The 24616-nt window shown below is 43.2% G+C and overlaps 2 protein-coding genes and 1 pseudogene across 7 annotated transcripts in view; 2 read left to right on the plus strand and 1 right to left on the minus strand.

Annotated features, from left to right (window-relative positions):
* Positions 1–777: 777 nt before the first annotated feature.
* Positions 778–9817, minus strand: LOC124038980 (annotated as a pseudogene).
* Positions 9818–14847: 5030 nt separating this feature from the next.
* On the plus strand, positions 14848–17234 carry LOC124039745 (cytochrome P450 2F3-like). The gene has a single exon (XM_046356051.1). The coding sequence runs from the start codon at positions 15020–15022 to the stop codon at positions 16493–16495; it is 1476 nt and encodes a 491-aa protein (XP_046212007.1). The 5' UTR covers positions 14848–15019; the 3' UTR covers positions 16496–17234.
* A 2725-nt stretch (positions 17235–19959) lies between these two features.
* Positions 19960–24616, plus strand: part of LOC124039744 (dnaJ homolog subfamily C member 13-like) — a 48246-nt gene continuing 43589 nt past the window's right edge. For 3 of the 6 annotated variants that reach the window (XM_046356044.1, XM_046356045.1, XM_046356046.1), the window contains exons 1-2: positions 23171–23356; positions 23520–23633. In XM_046356044.1, coding sequence (XP_046212000.1) covers positions 23527–23633 — 107 coding nt within the window. In that variant the 5' untranslated portion in view covers positions 23171–23356; positions 23520–23526. Of the gene's footprint in view, positions 20136–23170; positions 23357–23519; positions 23634–23654; positions 24432–24616 lie in introns of those variants that run through there. The other 3 variants (XM_046356048.1, XM_046356050.1, XM_046356049.1) reach the window with 3 other exon arrangements.

Genomic DNA, 24616 nt, shown 5'->3' on the forward strand with positions numbered 1-24616 from the left:
AAGGCGGTGGCCCGTTCCTGTAGGTTCATGCTCTACAACATCCGCAGAGTACGACCCTGCCTCACACAGGAAGCGGCGCAGGTCCTAATCCAGGCACTTGTCATCTCCCGTCTGGATTACTGCAACTCGTTGTTGGCTGGTCTCCCTGCCTGTGCCATTAAACCCCTACAACTCATCCAGAACGCCGCAGCCCGTCTAGTGTTCAACCTTCCCAAGTTCTCTCACGTCACCCCGCTCCTCCGCTCTCTCCACTGGCTTCCAGTTGAAGCTCGCATCCGCTACAAGACCATGGTGCTTGCCTACGGAGCTGTGAGGGGAACGGCACCTCAGTACCTCCAGGCTCTGATCAGGCCCTACATCCAAATAAGGGCACTGCGTTCATCCACCTCTGGCCTGCTCGCCTCCCTACCACTGAGGAAGTACAGTTCCCGCTCAGCCCAGTCAAAACTGTTCGCTGCTCTGGCTCCTCAATGGTGGAACAAACTCCCTCACGACGCCAGGACAGCGGAGTCAATCACCACCTTCCGGAGACACCTGAAACCCCACCTCTTTAAGGAATACCTAGGATAGGATAAAGTAATCCTTCTCACCCCCCCCCCCCCTTAAAATATTTAGATGCACTATTGTAAAGTGGCTGTTCCACTGGATGTCATAAGGTGAATGCACCAATTTGTAAGTCGCTCTGGATAAGAGCGTCTGCTAAATGACTTAAATGTTAATGTTAATGTTTAAATGTTAATGTGCTCTTAACATATGGAGTAGGTCTACATTCTGAAATTTAAAAAAAATCACATTCATTTATTCAACATTAAAAATATTGATTTCTCAAAAGTATCCTTTTAGATTATGTTCATTTTAAGACATTATTTGGAACAATATACGGTAACACTTTGACACCAAGTGTCATAAGTTATAACACGGTCATAGCCATGTCATATGTCATGACAGCTGACATAACCTGTCAAAATGTCAAAATATGGTCATAACCCTTTCATGATACAGACATGTACAAAACATTAGGAACACCTGCTCTTTACATGGCATAGCATGACCAGGAGAATCCAGGTGAAAGCTATGATCCATTATTGTACAGTAGATGAAGGGGAGGAGACAGGTTAAAAAAATATTATTTTAGCTTTGAGACAATTGAGACATGGATTGTGTGTGTGTGTTTGCCACTCAGAGGGATGGGCAAGAGAAAAAATGTAAGTTACTTTGAACAGGGTTTGGTAGTAGGTGCCAGGTGCACCGGTTTGAGTGTGTCAAGACATGCAATGCTGATACGTTTTTCATGCTCAACAGTCTCTCGTGTGCATCAAGAATGGTCCACCACCCAAAGGACATCCAGCCAACTTAACACAACTGTGGGACGCATTGGACTCAACATGGGCCAGCATCCCTGTGGAATGCTTTCGACACCTTGTAGAGTCCATACCCCGACGAACTGAGTCTGTTCTGAGGGCAAAAGGGGTTACCACATAATATTAGGTAGGTGTTCCTAATGTTTTGTGCAGTCAGTGTAGCGCTTATATTCCATAAATATTTTTTTGCATTCGCTAAGGTCCAACCTCTGATCTTTCCAATAATTATTTGATATGCTAAAACAGGATAGATGGTAAGAAAATTAAAACATGTCAAATTATACTATGTAAACATTTCCCTCACTAACTTCCCTCAATATATGTTTTAATGTTATGCTATCCTGCATATGCTGTGCTGCATAATATGTACCATTAGCCTTGACTCTATTCATGGAGCTCTGAATTACACCATCTGAATACATATAGATAGATGTTGCATCATGCCTTAGCTACATGTGCAAAGAAATAGATGAAAAATAATGTACTGTCTTGAGAAGAGACAATAATTCACGAGTTGGTGTCATGGAAAAAATTACACATCACCATCAGACAGATATAGGTGGCTGCAAAGCTTCAGGCATAATCTCCCTTATTCAGAAGGCCTCCTTTTTAGACAGTGAGTCAAGGACTTGAAAGTACTTGCATAGTGCAGTGAGGAAGACCTACTACTACATACAAAACTTCAGCTACTAGATAGGACTCCATGGGACAGATAGATATGGGACAGAATAGAGAAGCAAAGGGACAGAGACATTCAAGGTTCTTCTCCCAGTGAGACTGACCATAGGAGGCTCTGTCAATTAGCCCCCAACCCTTAATCTCCCAACATCCTCTCCTAAACCTAAAGACTACAAAATCTGCTGGATCAGCGATATGATATGATTCTTCTAGAAGGTTCTGAACTACAGGTGAACTGTGATATTCTCAGGTGCACTTTTAATTCCAAACCGCCTACTCCTGCAGTGGGGTAGAATAAATGATGAATGGGTCAAAACCTTTTCCACCGTGGCAATCCCTGGATTTGGGCCACTTCCACCTTCTTGTCATGCGCTTTAACCTCCTATTTTGTGTCTTGTCGTGTGAGGCAAAGGTTTCATTCATCGGACTCGTATCTGGAAATTAAATATTGTAAATGTTAGCGAACAAGGTTGTTAGACAGGAATGGCAAACATTAATCATCATTCAGCAGAAGATGAATTAGTCAATCTGTCTGTCTATCATTCATTATTATTATTATTATAATTTCTTATGATAATCAACTGACTCACTTTGAAAGGCGTTTCCTGGTGTCCTTGATATGCTCGTTCTTCTTGGTGAGAATCTCCTTCATGTTGCGGTAGGCAGATGTCTGCTGGAACTTCCTATCCAGCTCCTACGCACACAAAAACACACAAAAGGGTTGCATGATAACCTCTTATAGGCAAATATAGCTGATATAATTGGGTCTATAGCTCTTGAGCCAAATGCTTACTTCAGACACTTCACCCAAGTTCACCCAACCTTGCATTGTTTGCCATCAATGCATGATTTCAGTGAAAGGCACCAGGTTCCAGTATGGGGTAGAGGGATGTACCTTCTCTGCTAGGGCCAGCTGTTCTTGTGCCCTGAGAAGGTCGCGTTTGGCAGAGACCAGGTTGTCCTGCAGGTCTCTCTGGGAGGCAGAGTTGACACTCAGGGACTTCTGGTAGTCCTCCTGCAGCGCTGCCACAGTGTCCTCAAGACTAGTGATCTCCTGAGAACGGGTGGCCATCTTGGGGAAAGAAACAAAGCACTTCAGTGGGTGCACTTTTTGGCTACGTCCCAAATGGACCCTTCTACCCTATACAGTGCACTACTTTTGACCAGAGCCCTATGTGAATAGGGAACCATTTGGGATGCACACTTAGATGGACATGTATTCAACACACAAAGCATAGTGTCGGATTGATACATACCAGTTGATTTCCATGAAAGCAAACAAAATAATAGTAATTGTTCAGAAAAAAAGAACGACTAAAGGTTCAACACATCCTAAACACAAGGCCAGCATGGGGTCAACTTATTTAAAAGGGAGAAAAAAAATACTACAATGCACAAATCAAAACAGGAAGGAAGCAGGAAATATGACTGAGTGAAAAGTCAACTGCAACAGTCATCTTATGTTCTTGTGGCCCATTTTGTTATATTTATATTGTTAACCCTTACAGTGCTAGAGTACCTTCTGTTCCCCCTGGACCTTCTGTAGGTTTTTGAGAGCCCTCACCGCCTTCGTCTTCTCATCCAACTCACCCATGGCCTGAAACGCAAATCGGTATACTGCAAGCTACTTCCTAAAAGTGATTCCAACATTGATCATTCAATTAGCAAGGTCAGGTGTAGGTTAGGTGGAAACATGAGCACAAAATATGACGTCAAAAGTTGCAAGAAGTAGAGTGCATTTAAGTAAGAATGTCCTAAATCAGAAACACAAATCATGGATTTAAATACCAGGGTTTCCATTGTTCGGAGCCTGCCCTTGAGTTGATCCTTTTACTCTTGTAACCTGGATATCTCCTAATGAAAAACAACCAATGTAATGTAACAGTTACGCATGAGTCTCATACAATGACCTGGTGTTAATTCTGCTAACTCTATATTACCACAGGAGAGTCGAGTTCTTTACCTTGTTGAGAAGTTCAGAAACCTCACCTTCATTCAGGGGTGATAACTTGGACTTGCTCATTTCCTGGTTAGTCTGGGTAAGAAAGCAAGGCAAGTTTTCAAGTAGAGTGAAAAGCCTTTCTTGCAAGTTCTTTCCCAACAATGCAGTACTCAATATCAGTAGTACTATACAATGAAGTGAAGTAGAGCACCTGCTCCCACATCAATGAATGGCATCAATTCATGATTCCAGCCATCAACGACCTTGATAACATGGACTTAAAAACAAAGTGAAACACACAAGTTGTTGTTGGTGAATTGTTGTTCGGCCTCAAGTGAAAACCACACCTCGACAAGCCTGAAGTGAGGACTTCATAGAAATGTTTTGCAGGTGGTGGGTGGGTGTGAAATGATAGAAGAGATGCTCCTATCAGAGGGCTGATGACCACGTGTTATTTTTCTATGGTCACATCGTGTGGTCTGCAGTTTCCAATTGTGATACGATTCAAGTGCTGCGTATTTAATGTAAGGGCGAGAACTCAGCTTAACCAGTGTGAATAAACACGTCATACATTCAAGCTTATTTTCGATGGGTGATTGAAGCGGTCAATGACTTTGATGACATTGACTTAAAACATTAACTTATAAACTAAGTGGAACGTATGAGTTGTTGTTGGTGAATTGTTGTTCAGACTCAAGTGAAAACCCACACCTCGACAAGCCTGAAGTGCTAGAAATGTGTTGCACGGGGAGGGTGTGAAGAGCTAGAAGAGATGATCCTATCAGAGGGCTGGTGACTAAGAATAATTGATTTTCTACAGTCACATAGTGTGGTTTGCCATTTCCAATTGTGATACATTAAATACAAAGCATTTGAATCGTGCAATAATTCAGCTTAACAAGTATGAATAAACAGGTCATAAATGTATTCTTTTTTTGTTGTTAAAGGGCAAATGGATGCACAACAGTCTAGGTGGTTGGGCTTTAGTTAACAGTCACCTTATTTTGGTTTTTAAATTCAGTCTTCTCAAACTCAGCCACTTGCTCTAACAACTCTCTGTAGAGAATGAAAACAAAGAAAAAAAGGGGAGAGAACATGTAAATTAGACAATTAGCACATTGATAGTGTCCTTTTGTCATCATTAAGCAGATGATCTTATCCAAAGCGACTTAGAGTAGTGAGTACATGCATTTTCTATACCGCTCCCCAATGGGAATTGAACCCACAACCCCGGCATTGCAAACGCCATGCTCCACCAACTGAGCCACACGGAACCCCGCGTGGGATACAAACAACGCAGAGTAACGTCAGACTGTTTGATACCATACAGTGAGTGTCAGTGTACTGACTCGTTGGCCTATAACAGCTACGCGTGTCTTTATGAAAGAGATGTCAAATGTTTTGCAATATGTTATACGTCATGTATAGGGGAGCAGCCAACTGACGGTTCCATAGCTTTAAGAAAAAGAAAAACACACTTGTTGTCCTCCTGAAGACAGTTTAACACTAAATGTTTGTGGTGAACAAAGCACCTCTCGACACGCTTACTGCATATGTGGTTTGAAAAAGCTGCAGAACGCACGTAGATCTGTGGCTACTAGGGGCGTATTCCCTGCTTCTGACGCCCTGCTAAGAGCCACACAGGATTGAGGCCTACGGAACACTTTCAAGGGCTTGGTTATCTTATCACATGAATGTAGGCGTACTACAAAAACACTCTACATAAGCCGTGGACTTGTTTTTTTAAAAACGTTTTGTTTTTGTTTGACTGGTGTCAATAATAAAGGTCAAATGGAGTTGAAGCTCACTCACACACCCCTCCCCCCCTTTACACCGCTGCTACGCTCTGTTGTTATCATCTACGCATAGTCACTTTAATAACTCTACCTACATGTCTATATTACCTCAACTAACCGGTGCCCCCGCACATTGACTCTGTACCGGAACCCCCCTGTATATAGTCTCGCTATTGTTATTTTACTGCTGCTCTTTAATTACTTGTTACTTTTATTTCTTATCCGTATTTTTTTTTTTAACTGCATTGTTGGTTAGGGGCTGTTAAGTAAGCATTTCACTGTAAGGTCTACTACACCTGTTGTATTCGGCGCATGTGACTAATACAATTTGATTTGATATTCACAGCCACATTATAGGAAAAGCAGAGTCTTCTCTGTAAAGTACAAAAATGATCTCTCTATCAATTTATGTAACCACAGCTTTCTACCGTGCTGATGGACTGCCAACTTTTTACATCAAAAAGTTGGGACTGTAAAAGGAATGGCTTTCCACTCCATCTCTAAAAGACACATTGACACAGCCCATGGGCCTTGAATTGTACCCCACATCACAAAGCCATGCTAAACATTTCAGTGTCATGTTCATGGGCCCCAGTAACAAGTTCAGATCGATCCAGAGAGTGGGGGAGCGAGTGTGAGGGACAAGTCCTCAGCCTCATCCTCCCATTTGATCTTACTGGTGGGGAAAAGAGGGAGCGGAGTGCGGGAAAACCGTTACCTGAGAATCCATTACGTAATTACTCCAAAAGCCCTAAAAAAAAAAAATCAAGAGTTTAGATTTCGGAAAGGGAACAATTGAGATGAATTGCGCGACCAGCTAGTTGCCAACGTTTCACTGCTGACCCGGCTGACTTTGGCCACGCTGCATTGTTCCCTGTTGTATCTTTAGCACCTCTGGTCTGAGGCACCATGATGAATGATCCTGTGGTAAATTCAGCGTGATGAAAGGGAATGCGCTAATACGTTTTTTGGCACCGTGTCAGTATGCCCTCGAGGGGCAAAGTAAAAATGTGACAACCCCCCCATGAGATATAGCTGTTTTTAACGGTAGAGAACATTCCCACATCCTTCTGTGTCCAGGCTGGTTATGAAGCACTCCTGGAAGACATTCTTGGCAGCCATGCTTAGTAACCCTGGATGCAACAGACCTTTCATTGGCAGTTTTTTTCTACACATTTTGCTTCGTCTCCACTCAGCCTAGCCCATTTACATGTTCTTCATGGCATTCATTTGGACAAAATTAGCTGCCAAAGTAAAGAAATGTACATGTTAACTTTCAAAACATTCACTACACTGCATGTGGAGAAAAGCAAACTTCCTGACAATATACGCCAGGCAAGGCAAGCGACATCAAACCATATCTCGGGTATCGTATCATGTGAACTACTCCACCCACACAGGTCACACAAGCTGTGGTTGCATCTGGCTACATATCAGTGACAGTAGGAAACCACAGAAATGGAAAAGCAGGGTACCATTCACATAAGAATGAGTGGCTCAGCAATGACCTCAGTGCCTTACATACTGCGTACATGAAAAACACTGAAGGAAGCGGCTTCTGCTTTGAGTATGGGGGGTGCTCACTGCTCAAACTTGTGTACATAATAAGTGACTCTACTGACAGGCTACACACACACACACACACACACACACACACACACACACACACACACACACACACACACACACACACACACACACACACACACACACACACACACACACACACACACACACACACACACACACACACACACACACACACACGTTGAGGTTAAAAGGTTGCTTCCCACCTGAGTTTCACCCTCTTAACCCTTGAACTCCCATAAACCTTCCCACACTGCCTAATTCTCAGTACTACATACCTACTGCCATCATGTACTTCCATCTGTTGTTGGAAATTTCAAAGTAGGCCTCAGCCTGCCCTCACAGCCACCCGTCATCCCCACAATCCACCTCCAAGCCATCCCACCCATCCTCACAGCCCTCTTCCCAGCCACTCCACAGCCCACCTGTTCTCCAGCTCCGAGATGTCAGTCTGCAGACGAAGGTAGAACTTCTCGGCCTGAAAGAAGAGCTGCCGGAGCAGCAGCACGTTGGTGTGGGCCGTGTTGTCGCTCAGTCTCCACCTCTCCTCGCACCACTAGTTTCAGCCCGTCCAGCATGTCCCACACCTCGTCCACCGTGAAGGTCTCGTCCACTAGCCTAGAATATAATAACTTGTTTTCCCAATAACATATACACAAATACCATAAAAAGCAGTCCTAAAAAGACAGGACATGCATTCCTCCGTCCAACATTGTTGGCTAGCTGTGATAAAAATTTGGGGTATTGTTTGTGACACAACACCTGCTGTCTTTGAGGTCCTCAAAGCAGGAGTCTGATGGCCCTCTTAGAGCATGCAAAGCACATGTAGTTGATCGCCTCATTCTGATGGTGTTCATTGAAACCAAACTCAAACCCTTCAAGGAGAAACAAGGAGGAACAGGGATGGATGTCAGTGAATCTCAGGTAAGTAATGTTAGCTAGAAGACTGTCTAATCAGTGGCAGTGGCCCTTCATACTCGTCGCCAAACCCACTGGCTCCAGGTCATCTACCAGTCTCTGCTAGGTAAAGTCCCCTCTTATCGCAGCTCGCTGGTCACCATAGCAGCACCCACCTGTAGCACGCGCTCCAGCAGGTATATCTCTCTGGTCACCCCCAAAACCAATTCTTCCTTTGGCCGCCTCTCCTTCCAGTTCTCTGCTGCCAATGACTGGAACGAACTACAAATATCTCTCTCCCTCACTAGCTTTAAGCACCAGCTGTCAGAGCAGCTCACAGATTACTGCACCTGTACATAGCCCATCTATAATTTAGCCCAAACAACTACCTCTCCCCCTACTGTATTTATGTAGCTCCTTTGCACCCCATTATTTCTCTCTACCTTGCACATTCTTCCACTGCAAATCTACCATTCCAGTGTTTTACTTGCTATATTGTATTTACTTCGCCACCATGGCCTTTTTGTTGTTGTTGCCTTTACCTCCCTTATCTCACCTCATTTGCTCACATTGTATATAGACTTATTTTTCTACTGTAATATTGACTGTTTTGTTTATTCCATGTGTAACTCTGTGTTGTTGTATGTGTCGAACTGCTTTGCTTTATCTTGGCCATGTCGCAATTGTAAATTGTTCTCAATTTGCCTACCTGGTTAAATAAAGGTGAAATAAAAATACTAGTGTTGCCATTGTTTTATAAAGTTGTTTTATAAACACACGTTGAAAGGAGGTGACCATTGACAAAAGCGATCAGCTCGAACGCACCCACTAGTAACTGCTCCTTGTTCTATGTGGCTAACGTTAAACGTTACTAGTAACGTTCGTTTACAGCGGCTACTATAACTAGCTAGCAAGCTTCCTGCTAACATTTGGCTAATGGTACTTACCATTGTTGCCAGCAAACACCCGACTCCTTAACTGCTAAATTGTAGGTTAACTGGCTAGGCCACAATGCACAAACTAACAGGTACAGTACGATTTATATGTATTTATTTATAGTGATATATGAGAAGATAATCTAATAACGTTATCAGTGAGCTCCGCTATTCAGTGGAGATGATTGGATACCGAATAGAGTAATTGCTTTGGTAACCATGGGGACCTTCTTTTTCTTCTTCTTTTTCTATGGTGTTTATCGGCGGTTGGTATCCAACGTTATAGTGCATTACCGTAACCTACTGTACTGGAGTGTGAGCCAGAGACGGGTAATCTCAATCCTACCTGCCAGCCCTGTTTCTCTTTAAAAAAAAGATAACAAAATATTTGAGACTGTATCTAATGACGTTCTACTCAGTATAATATTTTAACGAATTTCCTGTAGCCCCTTCTCCCTCATACTGGATCTCAGCCTCTCTTTTTCCCACTCATACTGTCCACACTGTATCAATCCATGCTCCACTGTCTCTGTTTCCTGGCAATAATCACACATTCCTGATGGATGCTTTCCTATCACATTTAATGTCTTATTATTCAAACGGCTGTGTCCCACCCTTCATCTTGTAAAAATAGCCTCCTCTTTTTTGTCTCTTCCTGCCGTCCTCCCCTCCCCAACTTTCCTCTATACTTGAAATAAATACCTGCCCTTAGTATCTCTATTCCACTGCTTCTGCCATGGCTGCACCACCACTGTCCATATCAGGCATTTTGCCTCAGCCTTGCTCATTGAAACTACAACATCAACATCCCCACTACTAAGTACTTGTTTAGCCAGTACATTAAATGCCTCGTTCCCCTCCACCCCCACATGGGCTAGGACCCAAGAAAATCTTGTCTGTATACCCATCTGTTTAACCCTGCCATGGGTTTGTAGTATGTCATAAAGCAGGTCTTGTCTGCTACGTGAGCTAAAGGACTGCAAACACTTGACCAAAAGAATGTGGACACCTGCTCGTCAAACATCTCATTCCAAAATCATGGGCATGAATATGGAGTCGGTCCTCCCTTTGCTACTACAACAGTCTCCACTCTTCTGGGAAGACTTTCTACTAGATGCTGGAACTTTGCTGTAGGGAGCATTAGTGAGGTTGGGCACTGATGTTGGGCGATTAGGCCTGGCTTAGCAGGTGGTGTTCCAATTCATCCCAAATATGTTCGATTGGGTTGAGGTCAGGGCTCTGTGGCCAGTCAAGTTCTCCCACACTGATCTCGACAAACCACTTCTGTATGGACCTCACTTTGTGCACAGGGGCATTGTCATGCTGAAACAGGGAATGGCCTTCCCCAAACTTTTGCCACAATGTTGGAAGCACAGAATAATCTAGAATGTCATTGTATGCTGTAGCATTAAGATTTCCCTTCACTGGAACTAAGGGGCCTAGTCCGAATCATGAAAAACAGCCCCAGACCATTATTCCTCATCCACCAAACTTTACAGTTGGTACTATGCATTGGGGCGGGTAGCGTTCTCCTGGCATCCACCAAACCCAGATTCGTCCATCGGACTCCCAGATGGTGAACCTTTATTCATCACTCCAGAGAACCCGTTTCCACTGCTCAAAAGTCCAATAGCAGCGGGCTTTACACCACTCCAGCCGTCGCTTGGCATTACACATTGGTGATCTTAGGCTTGTATTTTGCTGCTCGGCCATGGAAACCCATTTCATGAAGCTCCCGACAAACAGTTATTGTGCGAACGTTGCTTCCAGAGGCCGTTTGGAACTCGGTAATGAGTATTGCAACTGAGGGCAGACGATTTGTACGCACTACAAGGTTCAGCACCCTGCAACCCTGTTCTGTGAAATTGTGTGACCTACCACTTTGCGGCTGAGCCGATGTTGCTCCTAGACGTTTCCACTTCACAATAACAGCACTTACAGTTGACCGGGGCAGGGCAGATATTTGACAAACTGACTTGTTGAAAAGGTGGTGCCATGTTTAAAGTTACTGAGCTCTTCAGTAAGGCCATTCTACTGCAAATGTTTGTCTATGGAGATTGCATGATTATGTGCTCAATTGTCTACACCTGTCAGCAACAGGTGTGACTGAAATAGCCAAATCCACTAATGTGAATGGGTGTCCACATACTTTTGCATATATATATATATGCAAAATCCTGATGCACAGTATCCAGATGTCTCTTAAACCAATCAAATGGATCAACACCCTCCCTATATTTCTGTAGTCTCTCCAACACTTCTAGATCAACAAATGGAGGCGGGAGTAGCCATGGTGTGTTCACAGGAATAGCTATCTTTGGACCAATCTCCCTTCCATACAGTCCCATCTCCCTCGCCTGGGTATCACCTACCCAAAGCTTGTGTTTGTCCTTGCTCTTGTCTTTAAAATCCCTTTCACAGGATGAGACACCCCATGTCCCTGTAGGATGACCCAATAATTCATCTCCAGCTGTCATCTCCAAATCTAAAATGGCACATACCCATCTCCACCTGTAGTGCAGACACTGGGGTGGTCCGAAATGCCCCACTACATATTGATGAGGTCTGGGCTGCTGAACCATACGCTATACTGCCATAGTCTATTACAGATCAGATCAACGCAACATACCTGCTCCTAATATACTGTATATATTTCAAAAATACATATATGGGGGATTGGAAATCATGTAGACAATTACATTGATAGAAGTCACAATCTATTTAAAGCTGATCCAACCCCTAAAAAGAACAACTAAAATATACATGGTCCTCAGTGAGGTATGCCCAGCCCCCCACTCTTTCCCTGTCAGGCAGCGCATCACATTTAGCACCTTCTTACCCTTTCCCACCACTCTCTCAATGTGTTCTGCCCAGGTCAGCCTCGTGTCAAAGTACACCACCCTAAGGAACCTGAAGGCCCGCACGTTATCCAAGTTCCTACCATATGACCTCAAGTGTACCTCATCTCCCACCTTCCTCCTAGTTAAGAACACTGTCTGAGTTTTCTCTACAGAATACCTGAATCCACACATTAATGCCCACCCCTCTCCCTCATCAATTGCTTCCTTTATTTTCCTGACTATGTAAGGCACATTTCTTTCCCTATTCCATATGGCCCCATCATCTGCATATAACGACCTCCCAATATCCGGCCAAACCTGAGAGTAAACATCATTGATCATGATTGAGACACAACAGAGGACTAATCACGCTCCCCTGCGTTATCCACCAGGTAGCTAGCTGCCTGATAGAGACATCCCCAACCTCACCTGGATAGACCTTCCAAACAGGAAGTCCTTCATCCAGTTGTACGTTCTTCCTCCTAAAGGTCGCAAAGTTCAAGGGGGCCGAATACTTTCGCAAGGCACTGTATGTTCAATAATCTTACATACATGTCATGTTAAAGCTATTGGCCTCATACGGTCCTTCCCTGGCTTCCAGATTGGTACCACTACTGCCAACTGCCTGGTAGTTTCCCCTTCTCCCACGCTCTGCTGTACAACACCAATACCTTATTCAGTGCCTCATCACTAAAATGGGCCATTCTACAGAGTTTACACCCACAGGGTCATCATCGCTATTGTTGTGGCCCTTAAGGAATGGCGATCACCTTACATTCAGATATTTGCATATTAGATAGCTAGGTTTTATTTACACAAATACATGTGCCACAACGGAGCACTTTGGCAGTTTACAGTAAAACTGAATTGCAGTGCAGCTTACAAAATATATATACAGTACCAGTCAAAAGTTTGGACATTATTCATTCAAGGGTTTTTCTTAATTTTTACTATTTTCTCCATTATAGAATAATAGTGAAGACATCACAACTATGAAATAACACATATGGATTCACGTAGGAACCATTTATTTGTATTTTTTATAAATCTAAATATATTTGGGATTCTTCAAAGTAGCCACCCTTTGCCTTGACAACTTTGCACACTCTTGGCATTCTCTCAACCAGCTTCATGAGGCAAGAACAGCTCAAATAAGCAAAGAGAAACAACAATCCATTACTTTAAGACATGAAGGTCGGTCAATGCGGAAAATGTCAAGAGTGTCAACTTTGAACGTTTATTCAAGTGCAGTCGTAAAAACATAAAGCGCTGTGATGAAACAGACTCTCATGAGGACCGCCTCAGGAAAGGAAGACCCAGACTTACCTCTGCTGCATAGGATAAGTTAATTAGTTACCAGCCTCAGAAATTGCAGCCCAAATAAATGCTTTACAGAGTTCAAATAACAGAATCATGCCTTCATGGTCCAATTGCTACAAAGAAACCATTACTAAAGGCCACCAATAAGAAGAAGAGACTTGCTTGGGCCATGAAACACGAGCAATAGACATTAGACTGGTGAAAATCTGTCCTTTGGTCTGATGAGACAAAAATTTGCAATTGTTGGTTCCAATCGGCGTGTCTTTGTGAGACGCAGAGTAGGTGAACGGATGATCTCTGCATGTGTGGTTCCCACCATGAAGCATGGAGGAGGAGGTGTGATGGTGTGGGGGTGCTTTGTTGGTGACACTGTCCGTGATTTATTTAGAATTCAAGGCACACTTAACCAGCATGGCTACCACAGCATTCTGCAGTGATACGCCAAACCATCTGGTTTGCGCTTAGTGGGACTATAATTTGTTTTTCAACAGGACAATGACCCAACACACCTCCAGGCTGTGTAAGGGCTATTTAACCAAGAAGGAGCGTGATGGAGTTCTGCATCAGATGATCTGGCCTCCACAATCACCAGACTTCAACCCAATTAAGATGGTTTGGGATGAGTCGGACCGCAGAGTGAAGGAAAAGCAGCCAACAAGTGCTCAGCATAGCTCAACAAGTGCTCAGCTCTTCAAGAGTTCCCACATATGTGAGTTCCCACAAGAGTTCCCACAAAATTCTGTCAACAAAGTCAAAATGCAGGTTCTGTAGTGAAGAAGAGGACATAGGCCTAATGCAGATTTTTTTGTACTGTCCGACAGCGGTTCTATTTTTCTTAAAGGTTCAAGAGGGGCTTTCCCATCATTCCATCAAACTACATATTAACCCACAAATGATCTTGGGTGACCTCAAAGGCCATATTCCCTCAGCTTATAACACAATACTTCTGCAAGATTAAATATTATCTAACTAATGCCCAACCTGTTTACAATTTGTTAGGCACCAATTTATCTTCAAAAGTTGACTACAAACCAGAAAGACATTCTGAGCAATAAGGAGTGTTCTGGAAGCTCAGTAAGCCTATTATTGAGAAAGTCCACACAATTGTCATTGAAAAATATGAATTAGAATTAAACGTTCCATGTCTGCTTTATTTATAATTGATAGATCACATGGCATTGCCTATATAGTAATTATACAGTAGGCCTATTGTTTGTGTTTGCGCTTGTCTTGTTGAGTATTGTCGTGTACATCTTCCTCAGTTTTTATGGTTGTATTTTGTATTTCGTCATTTTCGTCATTTTTGTATGATTTTGTTTTAAACCTCGACGGACACAGTATAAGATATGAGTCCTTTCCACTCCTTGGGTTTTAATTTGCTTCGTTTACATGGGTGCAAGGGGCATTCACGTAATGTCAGCAGCCAATCACTGATCTGTTGTTCAACTCTGTCCCGGAGAATTATCAACACAACCCCTTATCTCAGCAAACATTTGCAACACATGCACAGACACTCACAGCCAGGCAGGCAACATAGACAGACAGACACTGTTGCACAGAAAGAAGGTAAACACTAAAGAGAGGTGGGTTAAAAAAAAAGAAGAAGAAGAAAGAAAAAGAACAACAAGAACAAGAGACGTTGTTTGTTTTGCAGGCCGGAGTAATGGAGATATGTAGTACAGTGATGTTGGGAGGCCTGGTGTTGGTTCTTCTGTGTTTGTTCATGCTGAGGAGGAAGAGACACGTCCGTCTACCTCCCGGACCACGGGGCCTGCCGCTGATAGGCAACCTGCTTCAGATGGACAAACAGGCCCCCTACAAGAGCTTTGTCAAGTGGAGTGGTGTTTATGGGCCAGTGATGACAGTGTATCTGGGGCCCCAGCGGGCCGTGGTTCTGGTGGGGTACGAGGCGGTCAAGGAGGCTCTGGTGGACCAGGCTGACGACTTCACAGGACGAGCTCCCATCCCCTTCCTGGTCCGTGCTACCAAGGGATATGGCCTGGTCATCAGTAATGGGGAGCGTTGGCGCCAGCTGCGTCGTTTCACCCTGACCACGCTAAGAGACTTTGGGATGGGCCGTAAGAGGATGGAGGAGTGGATACAGGAGGAGAGCCAATACCTCATAGACAGTCTGGACGGCACTAAAGCCATGCCCTTTGACCCCCAGCCCTTCCTGAGTCGAACCGTGTCCAACGTCATCTGCTCCCTGGTGTTCGGCCAGCGCTTCGGCTACGAGGACGACAAATTCTTGCGCTTGCTCAACATCCTCACGAACTTACTGCGCTTTGGAAGCACCGCCTGGGGACAGCTCTACAACATCTTCCCCTGGCTGATGGAACGCCTGCCTGGTCGGCAGCATGTCATGTTCAGCCAGGTGGACGAGCTGAGAGGCTTTGTGATGAAGAAGATCCACGAGCACCAGGAGACCATGGACCCAGGCATCCCTAGAGACTTCATAGACTGTTTCCTCACCAGACTCAACCAGGAGAAGGATGTGTCCTCCTCTGAGTTCCATTATGAGAACCTGGTGTCCACAGTGTTAAACCTCTTCCTGGCAGGAACAGAGACAACCAGCACCACTATCAGATACGCCCTCGTGCTTCTCATCAAATACCCTGACATACAGGAGCACGTGCAGCAGGAGATTGACACAGTGATTGGTCGACACCGCATCCCTCGAGTGGAGGACAGGAAGTCTCTCCCCTTCACTGACGCTGTCATCCACGAGGTGCATCGATTCCTGGACCTCGTCCCGCTCAACCTCCCACACTACGCTACCAAGAATATCTCATTCAGAGGGTACACTATCCCTCAGGGCACCGTGATTCTTCCCATGCTGCACTCTGTTCTGCGAGACAAGGACCACTGGGCCACGCCAACAACCTTCAACCCTAATCACTTCCTAGATATGAGCGGAAACTTCCAGAAGAACCCTGCTTTCTTAGCGTTCTCTGCAGGTAAGCGTGCCTGTGTGGGGGAATCTCTGGCTCGTATGGAGATCTTTCTTTTCCTGGTGTCTCTGCTGCAGCGTTTCTCCTTCTCCTGCCCTGGAGGACCTGACAGCATTGACCTCAGCCCAGAGTCTAGCAGCTTCGGTAACATGCCGCGCCGTTACCAGCTCATATCTACCCCCCGCTGACCAAGAGTGGAACTGCAGCTGCACCACCGGAGGAAAACTCTGGAGGAGGAGGTGTAGAGATGAGGGACAGGTGTTTTGACCAGATAGTAATGCAATGGATGCTGAGGATTCAGGCTAGTGTAATCTGATGAGTTGGAGGCTGGTCCAGGTAGCAGTGTATCTTTCACTTTATCAGTTTCTTTGTGTCTAAGCAATGAAGTCAATTCATATGGGGGTGAGCTAGACAATGACGCTGCATGTTAGTTAGAGGATGCATCACATTGCATAGGAAGGGAAACTATCAGCTTATGCAATGGTGAAGTATTTCTACTCTTTCGCTGGCTTTATTCTTCTTTTTGAATCAGAAAGAAATACTATATTACGTATACAGTATACCGTCTTAATAAAACTTTGGAATTTGTGTAATGAATTGTTCCAGGATGACATACATGACAATGCAATAGGGTACATAAGGAGAGTACACATTAGGCCTATCACATGACACGTTGACCTCTTGATGTGTGGCCACATATTGCGCAGCCCTATTTTTCTAAATGGCCCAGAGAAAGTGTGTTCTCTGTGACCTTTTTACAGGCCCCCGACTCTGTTAACTTGTTGTTGCAGATCGGAAACCCCTTATCTGTTTGTTTGACAATATCTGGTTAAAAGATGAATATGATGTATAAATAGACAACATGTGTGTGGGATTTCATTCCCACTTGTCTCCATGTGAACCAAATAAAAAGTTAGTAAATGTTCATTCGGCCTCCCTTTTGGCCTCCTTTCTCTGAAGCCTGTAGATATCAATGTATGGTTTGTTTTGCAGGATCGTAGGAAAGGCAAATGCTCCCTTTTCCTCTTGTGTCCATCTATAATTCAATTTAGCTAATGGGCAGCACATGGTTGGTAGGCCCTTGAATCAGATGCTCCATAACGTGACCACTCCGTGTCCCTGTCCCACTCTCAACATCACTCTGCCACTCAGTCACAGAGGCCAAGATGTTTCCCATCTACATTCAAGCGCGGTGAGTTCTTACACTTTATGCCAGGCAGGGACCCAGGTGTCACTAAAATCAATAGTCTCGGTTTGTGGAACTGGCTGGCAGGACACTCCTACATTGTGTTGTATTGTTTAGAGAACAACATCTAGAGAGCTACAGATCAACTGTACACTGATTGGGTGCAGTCAGTTCACTGTCTGAGTCACATGAGACGGAAAGAAATATCCCACATTTCTAGAAACGTTGTTAGTTTCTATTTTGTTTGACAAGGCTATTGGTGACTGTGACCTACAAGCTGAGGTCAAAACCAGACAAATGTAATTTTATTGTTACATTCAACTTAGTTTCTTCTTTTGTTTTATTTGATCTACTCTGGGAAGGGGGAGTGCACATTTGTTGAGAATGTTCTTGTGATGCGCCATATCTAAGTCAAATGTGGTCTCTACCAAAGTGCACTGTAATGGGTGTTAGGTAGCCTAGTGGTTAAGACCCATGGGGCAAGTAACTGAAAGGTTGCTGGTTCGAATCCCTGACCTGACTAGGTGAAAAATCAATTGATGTGCCCTTGAGCAAGGCAGCTCTGGATAATATTTTTTTCTAAATTGAATAGGGAGGTGGTGGAAGGTTCAACTACTATATTTGTATGACATTTTGAGATAATAGATACAGTTGCATCTTAAATAGCCGACTCATTTGCATTCAGTGGTGGAAAAATACCCAATTGTCATACTTGAGGAAAAGTTAAGATACCTTAATAGAAAATGACACAAGCGAAAGTCACCCAGTAAAATTCTACTTGAGTAAAAGTTGAAAATTATTTGGTTTTAAATATACTTAAGTATCAAAATTAAAAATATAAATCATTTCAAATTCCTTATATTAAGCAAACCAGACCGCACCATGTTCTTATATTTTTTTCTTCATTTACGGATAGCCAGGGGCACACTCCAACACTAAGACATAATTTACAAACGAAACATGTGTGTTTAGGGAGTTCGCCAGATCAGAGGCAGTATGGATGACCAGGGATGTTTTCTTGATAAGTGCGTGAATTGGACCATTTTTCTGACCTATTAAGCATTCAAAATGTAACGAGTACTTTTGGGTGTCAGGGAAAATGTGTAGTAAAAAGTACATTATTTTCTATAGGAATGTAGTGAAGTAAAAGTAATAAAAAATATAAATAGTAAAGTGCAGATACCCAAAAAAACGAATTAAGTAGTACTTTAAAGTATTTTTACTTAAATACTTTACACCACTGTTTGCAAGTAGAAACCATCAACCCTAACCTATAGGTTATGTCAGGTGAAAATAGGCATGATCCTGCTGTTCCCTGCTTTCTGCAGAAAGGTCAGGATGTTGTCTATAGTGGGCGCTACTACTCTCTTAATTAACGGAATCTGTATTCTCCAGCAGGTGGCGTTTTTTGTTTTGTTTTTGCTCATCAAGCGAAGAGTTTTGAATGGAGGTCAGTGAGGGTGTCGAATTTGGTTAACAAAACATTTTATGGGTTATTTGCAACGTGTGGGTTATTTGATCGAATAGACCTTTCGTAATGCTTAGGTTGTTACGACCGTACTGCAATAAGTAGGACACGTGACATCTCGGCAACTTTGAGAAAACCCCCCCACTTTATATCGGAGTTCTGCCTGTTGTTCACACGCGTATCTGCCCTCTCATTGGCTAGAATGGTTCCACCTGATCTTGCCTGGTCCCGACTGCCTGCCATTTAGAACGGCTACTTGAGTATCTGGTCAATATAATGAATAAACAGCAACATTTATGCAGTTGTTTATTTTGGAAGGCATATTTCTTATCCTATTTTATATTACTCTGCTAATTCTCTGGATTCACTGATTATTGGCTGATCTAATGGCGTCTATGCATTTGTTGCTCTCAATTCCCAAGACTGAGTCTCTTTGAAATGATACTGATCATAGATCTGCGCTTATAGACAACTTCTTTAGGACAAATTTCGTATTCACAAATGTACATTTACAAACATAACACCACATTTCATTACCTTGAACTATATTTTAGGACAATTAAATACTCTTGTCAACAAAAAAGGAGTTAGAATTATAAATGTATGCATGTCCCTTAAGGGCTCCCGAGTGGCGCAGCGATCTAAGGCACTGAGGCGTCACTACAGATCCTGGTTCGATCCCGGGCTGTTTCACAATCGGCCGTGATCGGGAGTCCCATAGCGCGGCGCACAATTGGCCCAGCGTCGTCCCGGTTATGGAAGGGTTTGCCCGGGGTAGGCCGTCATTGTAAATAAGAATTTGTTCTTAACTGACTCGCCGAGTTAAATACAAAATACGGTCCTTGTGTAATATCCTTTATATATAATTGTGTTCCCCATGTATTTGTTTGTATTGATTTGTTTTAAATAATAAAAAATACAATTAAAGAAATCAGGCATAGAACGCGCTACTTCCTGACAAACCAATCAGGCACTCATGACCGACAGATTTCGCGCGTGCGCTTTCCGCACTTTCGGCTATCAGGAATATGGCAGCGTCCTGAGCCCCGAGTGAAGATAGCGCAATTAAGCAGCTACAGCATCGGATTGGGAAAACAGAAACACAACAGCCTCGCACATTGGAGGGTGGGGGTTCAGGGTCGGAAAATAATCGCATCTGGTAGCGAACATACAGGTAATTTCATCTGCGACTGCCACAATGCACAACTCCTTTCCTTCATTTTTGAGCTCCATAGACAAGAGCCCTTGCTAAGCTAGCTAGCTAGGCTTACCTAGCTAACTAGGCAGCTTGCTAGCTTCCCCCTTTTGCGAGAAAAACCCACATCCAGTTAGTGTGTTGTTAATAAAATAAAACACTGTGACACTTCTAGCCTGCGCTTATTGTCATGATATTTACAATGTTCATCACGGGAATGGCCATTTCGACTCGTCTTTATTCGGTCTAGAGACCCCCCTCAACTTGGCCCGCTGCACTTGAATGTGGCCCTAATAGCCGCTAGTTTGCTACCCAAGCAGAGCCAGACACACAGCGGCAACCAAACAGGGTGTGATCGAAGTGAGTCGGCAGTTATTTTATGGAATTGTAGAAACCCATATTTACTTTATCTTTCATTGTGTCTGCGAAAACATATACCTAGTTAGTTTTTTCTAACGGAAGTTCCTTGTCAACCTATAGAGGGGTTTTCGAAGAGCATTGTTTTGGTCATGACCCAGTGTGACATGTACTGTGAAATGCATGTTGAAGTTTTATTAGTCGTATGTACAGGACACATGGTATACACCGACCAACGAAATGCTTACCGAGAAAGACATTTTGCAGTCATACTGTGAATTTGAAAGCAGCAGCTACATCCTCAGGCTTGACTGTGTTGTGGTTGTCATGCATTCGATAGGATTTATTGTGCTCCTACAGCTACATTAAATCATTTAACTTCATTTATGGAAAGCAATTCCAGGAACAATGCTCATTATTCTGCTGTGTTATTAGTATGTGTAGGTGATTTTACTTCCTAAATTAGTGGTGGTAACACATGTGGGGACTAATATCTGTCGATCAAAGTTGTTGTAGACCTAATGCAGGTAATCTAGGCAACTCCATCCACCCAATTACCCGAAATTGAAATTTTGGAAGTAGCCTTATTATTGATTTTTACCAGCACCATCAGTGCTCAATCAGACACATAATAAGACTAATGTCCACTACAAAGGCTGAGATCCATAAGGCCTAGGGGGGGGCAATTCCACAGTAACAGAATGATACTGAGACGAAGATTCTTCACTTTAAAATGTATGTCAAACAAAAACCAATCATTGCAAAGTTAAACCAACCGTACAACTCTATGCACAAGGTCTACTTTGAACAATTTCCACAAACCGTCCTTCAGTTCCCAAACTTTACATCTGCATTGTTCTAAATCTGTTTTTCTAAAATGTTCAGTGGACATTGTTAAAATTAGTCCTTGTGCATAGAGTTGTATGCTTTTTTAAAACTCAATGTTTGTTTTTTTAATACATTTTAATGTGAGAAATCTGTATCATTCTGATACCATGGAATTATTGATTGCATGGACGCTATGTAACGATAAAAAGATTACAAGACCCCTTTCCCTAAAGTTATCAGTTGCAGCAATATTACCAACTTATAACATTTAAAGAACCCTAGTGGAAATGTTGAGGCACAGAATTATCAAACCGCAAGTGTGTAAAGCCAGGCATTTTTTTTCCTCAGTAGCAGTACTATTATATTAGCTGTCACTAACCAGGTTTCCATACAACCTTTTTGTACAAGTAAAGTACATTTTGGATAAAATAATGTCACGACAGGCTTGATGGAAACAGCCAATTTTCTGGTAAACTTTCCAAATGTCGCCAAAACAAAATATGCTAGGCAAAGGATATTTTTGTGTCAGTAAAATTAATTATGCAAGAAGTGGCAGGCGCATCACTTTTATTAGCAAATATTGATATAATAACTGTCATATGGAAGTAAATGATATTGCGTGACTCCAATATTGTGGACCCCAGGAAGAGTAGCTGCTGGTTTTTGCAACAGCTAATGGGGATTCTAATAAAATAAATATTATGTGGTCCTCCCAGTATGACTCGGCGAAAGCATGCAGTTTATTAGGCTACAGATTGTGAACTTCACAGGGTGGTGAAAGTGCTGTGCACTGTAATGAGCTTGATGCTCCTTTCCAATCAATATCGAGGGTCTTTTCTGGTGACATGATTATCGATGGTTGGGTGCCGTTTGATAAATACAAATGATCTCGCTCTTTTGTCCATAATAATCTCATCATATAGGTAGCCTGCCAGCTGTTTGCTAGAGCACACGTGCCAAGACCAGAGTGGGCACATTCACTATATAATGCATTTTTGTTTTTGACAAAACCATCAAGAGTTGAAAATGCGATGGAAACCCATAACTAGTTTTTTAATTTTTTTATTCGATACATGGGAATTAACCTCAAGTAATTTTTCTATGCACTACGTCATCACACAATGTTTTATCCGCAACAACTAAATTTGATGTGAACACATCTCTGGTGTGAAAATGCGCACATTAAAAAAATGCAGATTTCAGAATATTTGCACCAGGCTCCTTGCGTGACAACTGACCCTTTCAGACAAATACGATTCAAAGATGTAAGATTTGACTCTTTAAAAAAAAAATCCCATTACTATTGCTTAATTCTGTGTTAACTGCCACAGGTATCTTAATCTTGTGCAGAACTTCAATGATTTAGTGTTATTGCACAGTCACATGAGAGCAGGTTACACAGTCACCCAATGTCCAGAGAGGCTCTGCGTAGTCAGCACTGTTCACTCACTGCTTGGAAACCATACGTGGCCTCACAGGTCGTGTAACCCCCCCCACCGTGAGGTGTCCGTACAATCCTTTTGCAGCTCTGTCTTGTTGAGTGTGTGTATACCATCCATTGGCAAGCTAAGGAACCAATTTCTTCAGAACCAAAAGTTCAACTACTTTTCTCTATAGTTCTTCCTGGTCCGAGGTGGCTTATAACTCTGCAGTAATTGAGCCACAGGAAGAGCTGGGTAGGGCTGTCACATGACCACATCCTGGAATATGGCCCTTCTCTTAATACTCCTCATCACGGTAACAGAATTAAACTGCATGGCCTTTGAGTTGAGAGGAGTGCAGGTCACGTGGTCACACCGATGCCCATCGCTATTATAAAATTCCATCCGTCTGGGCTGGATTAAATTCATTATGTGGAAGGGTTTGATGCATAAAAAAATAATGTGCTCTGATTCAGAACTGTTTCTTTTAGTTTAGATGGCTCTAGCACTGGTTCTCGTTCAGAGGAAGATTGATGACTAACTTCTGGATTAGTCAGCTAGCTCCTGTCTGGTTTGCTATAGGCTGTGTCAGTGGTGAGTCAAGAGGGAAGAACACTCAGCATATACGTTGCCTAGGACGTTTGCATGATACAGTTCTCTGTGATTTAATCTTTCCATTAAAGAAGGGTTCGACTCGTCGTCTCTTGGGGGGACACTGGTCTTTCATAAGAACTTATTTTGCTGCCCCTTGCTGCAGGTCCAACATGGAGAGGGAGGAAAAGAAAAGCCCGTTATTTCCAGGAGGATCTGAGCAGAGTGCTGATAAAGGTTCCCCCTGTGACACTGACAGTGCAGTGGCCAACAGAGAGAGGTTACTACTGCTCCCTGGGAAAGATTTACTACTAGTCTACTACTACTGTCTCACTGTACTGTTTGTCTGTCTGTTAGTTACGACTAGTTTTTATCCAGTCACCTTTTCTGTGATGTCGTGTGACTGTAGTTACATTCCAAATAGGCCTAGGTCTAGTATTCTCAACACAAGTACTGAAAATATGGAAACCTCTGTTTGCTGTCTCAGTATGACACATAGCCAGTGTTTCTCTTTCTAAGGGAATCTTCTGCTACGAGTCCAGTATAGTGTATATAAATATGGAGCTTTTTTTAGGGTAAATCAAGAGCGATTTTACAGATGTTATGTCTGAAACAGTATCCTCAGGTTTCGTTGTTTTGGCAAGATCAATACATTCTCTTGGTATGCTATGCTGAGCTGACCTACTCAAAGGCTACGTTTTATTTTTGCAATGTTGTTGACCACTTGCATGCAGTTTCCGTCCCATTTTGCTGTGTCGGCACTCTTTCCCCAATGCCTGTAAGTAGGCTATGCCTCATTCTCCACTGAGTGTCTGTGAAAATTTGCACACAGAGGCTTTCAGCGAAGAGAGGGAGAGAGATTAATGTAAATTGTGTGTGAAAGTTGAGGACATCCACAGTGACTCTGATTGTAATAGTTGCTGTCAGTCGGAGTATCACGTCTATCTGTTGTGTCGATTCCACTCTAATTTGCTGTTCAACACTGTTTATTTTGTGTTTAGCACCACAGAGTTTGCCAGCGACGAGACAGGACTCTCCCAGCCAGCCCAGGGAGTGTCAACAAGGAATTTCACGCGAGGTGTAGAATGTGATCCGCCAGTGGGAAGTGTGTGTGGCAGGTTTTTGGACAGTGTGTGACATAATGTGCTGTAATGGAAGTATGTTAAGCTCAGAGTGGGTTCTGCCTGTGACTTCTCAATAGAACTAAGCATCTGCGTATCCAAATGCCTCCACTCCACTCTCAACTCGCGTGACTACTTCAAG

The sequence above is a fragment of the Oncorhynchus gorbuscha genome, linkage group LG07 (assembly GCF_021184085.1).
Source record: "Oncorhynchus gorbuscha isolate QuinsamMale2020 ecotype Even-year linkage group LG07, OgorEven_v1.0, whole genome shotgun sequence".
In the NCBI taxonomy this organism is placed as follows: Eukaryota; Metazoa; Chordata; class Actinopteri; order Salmoniformes; family Salmonidae; genus Oncorhynchus; species Oncorhynchus gorbuscha.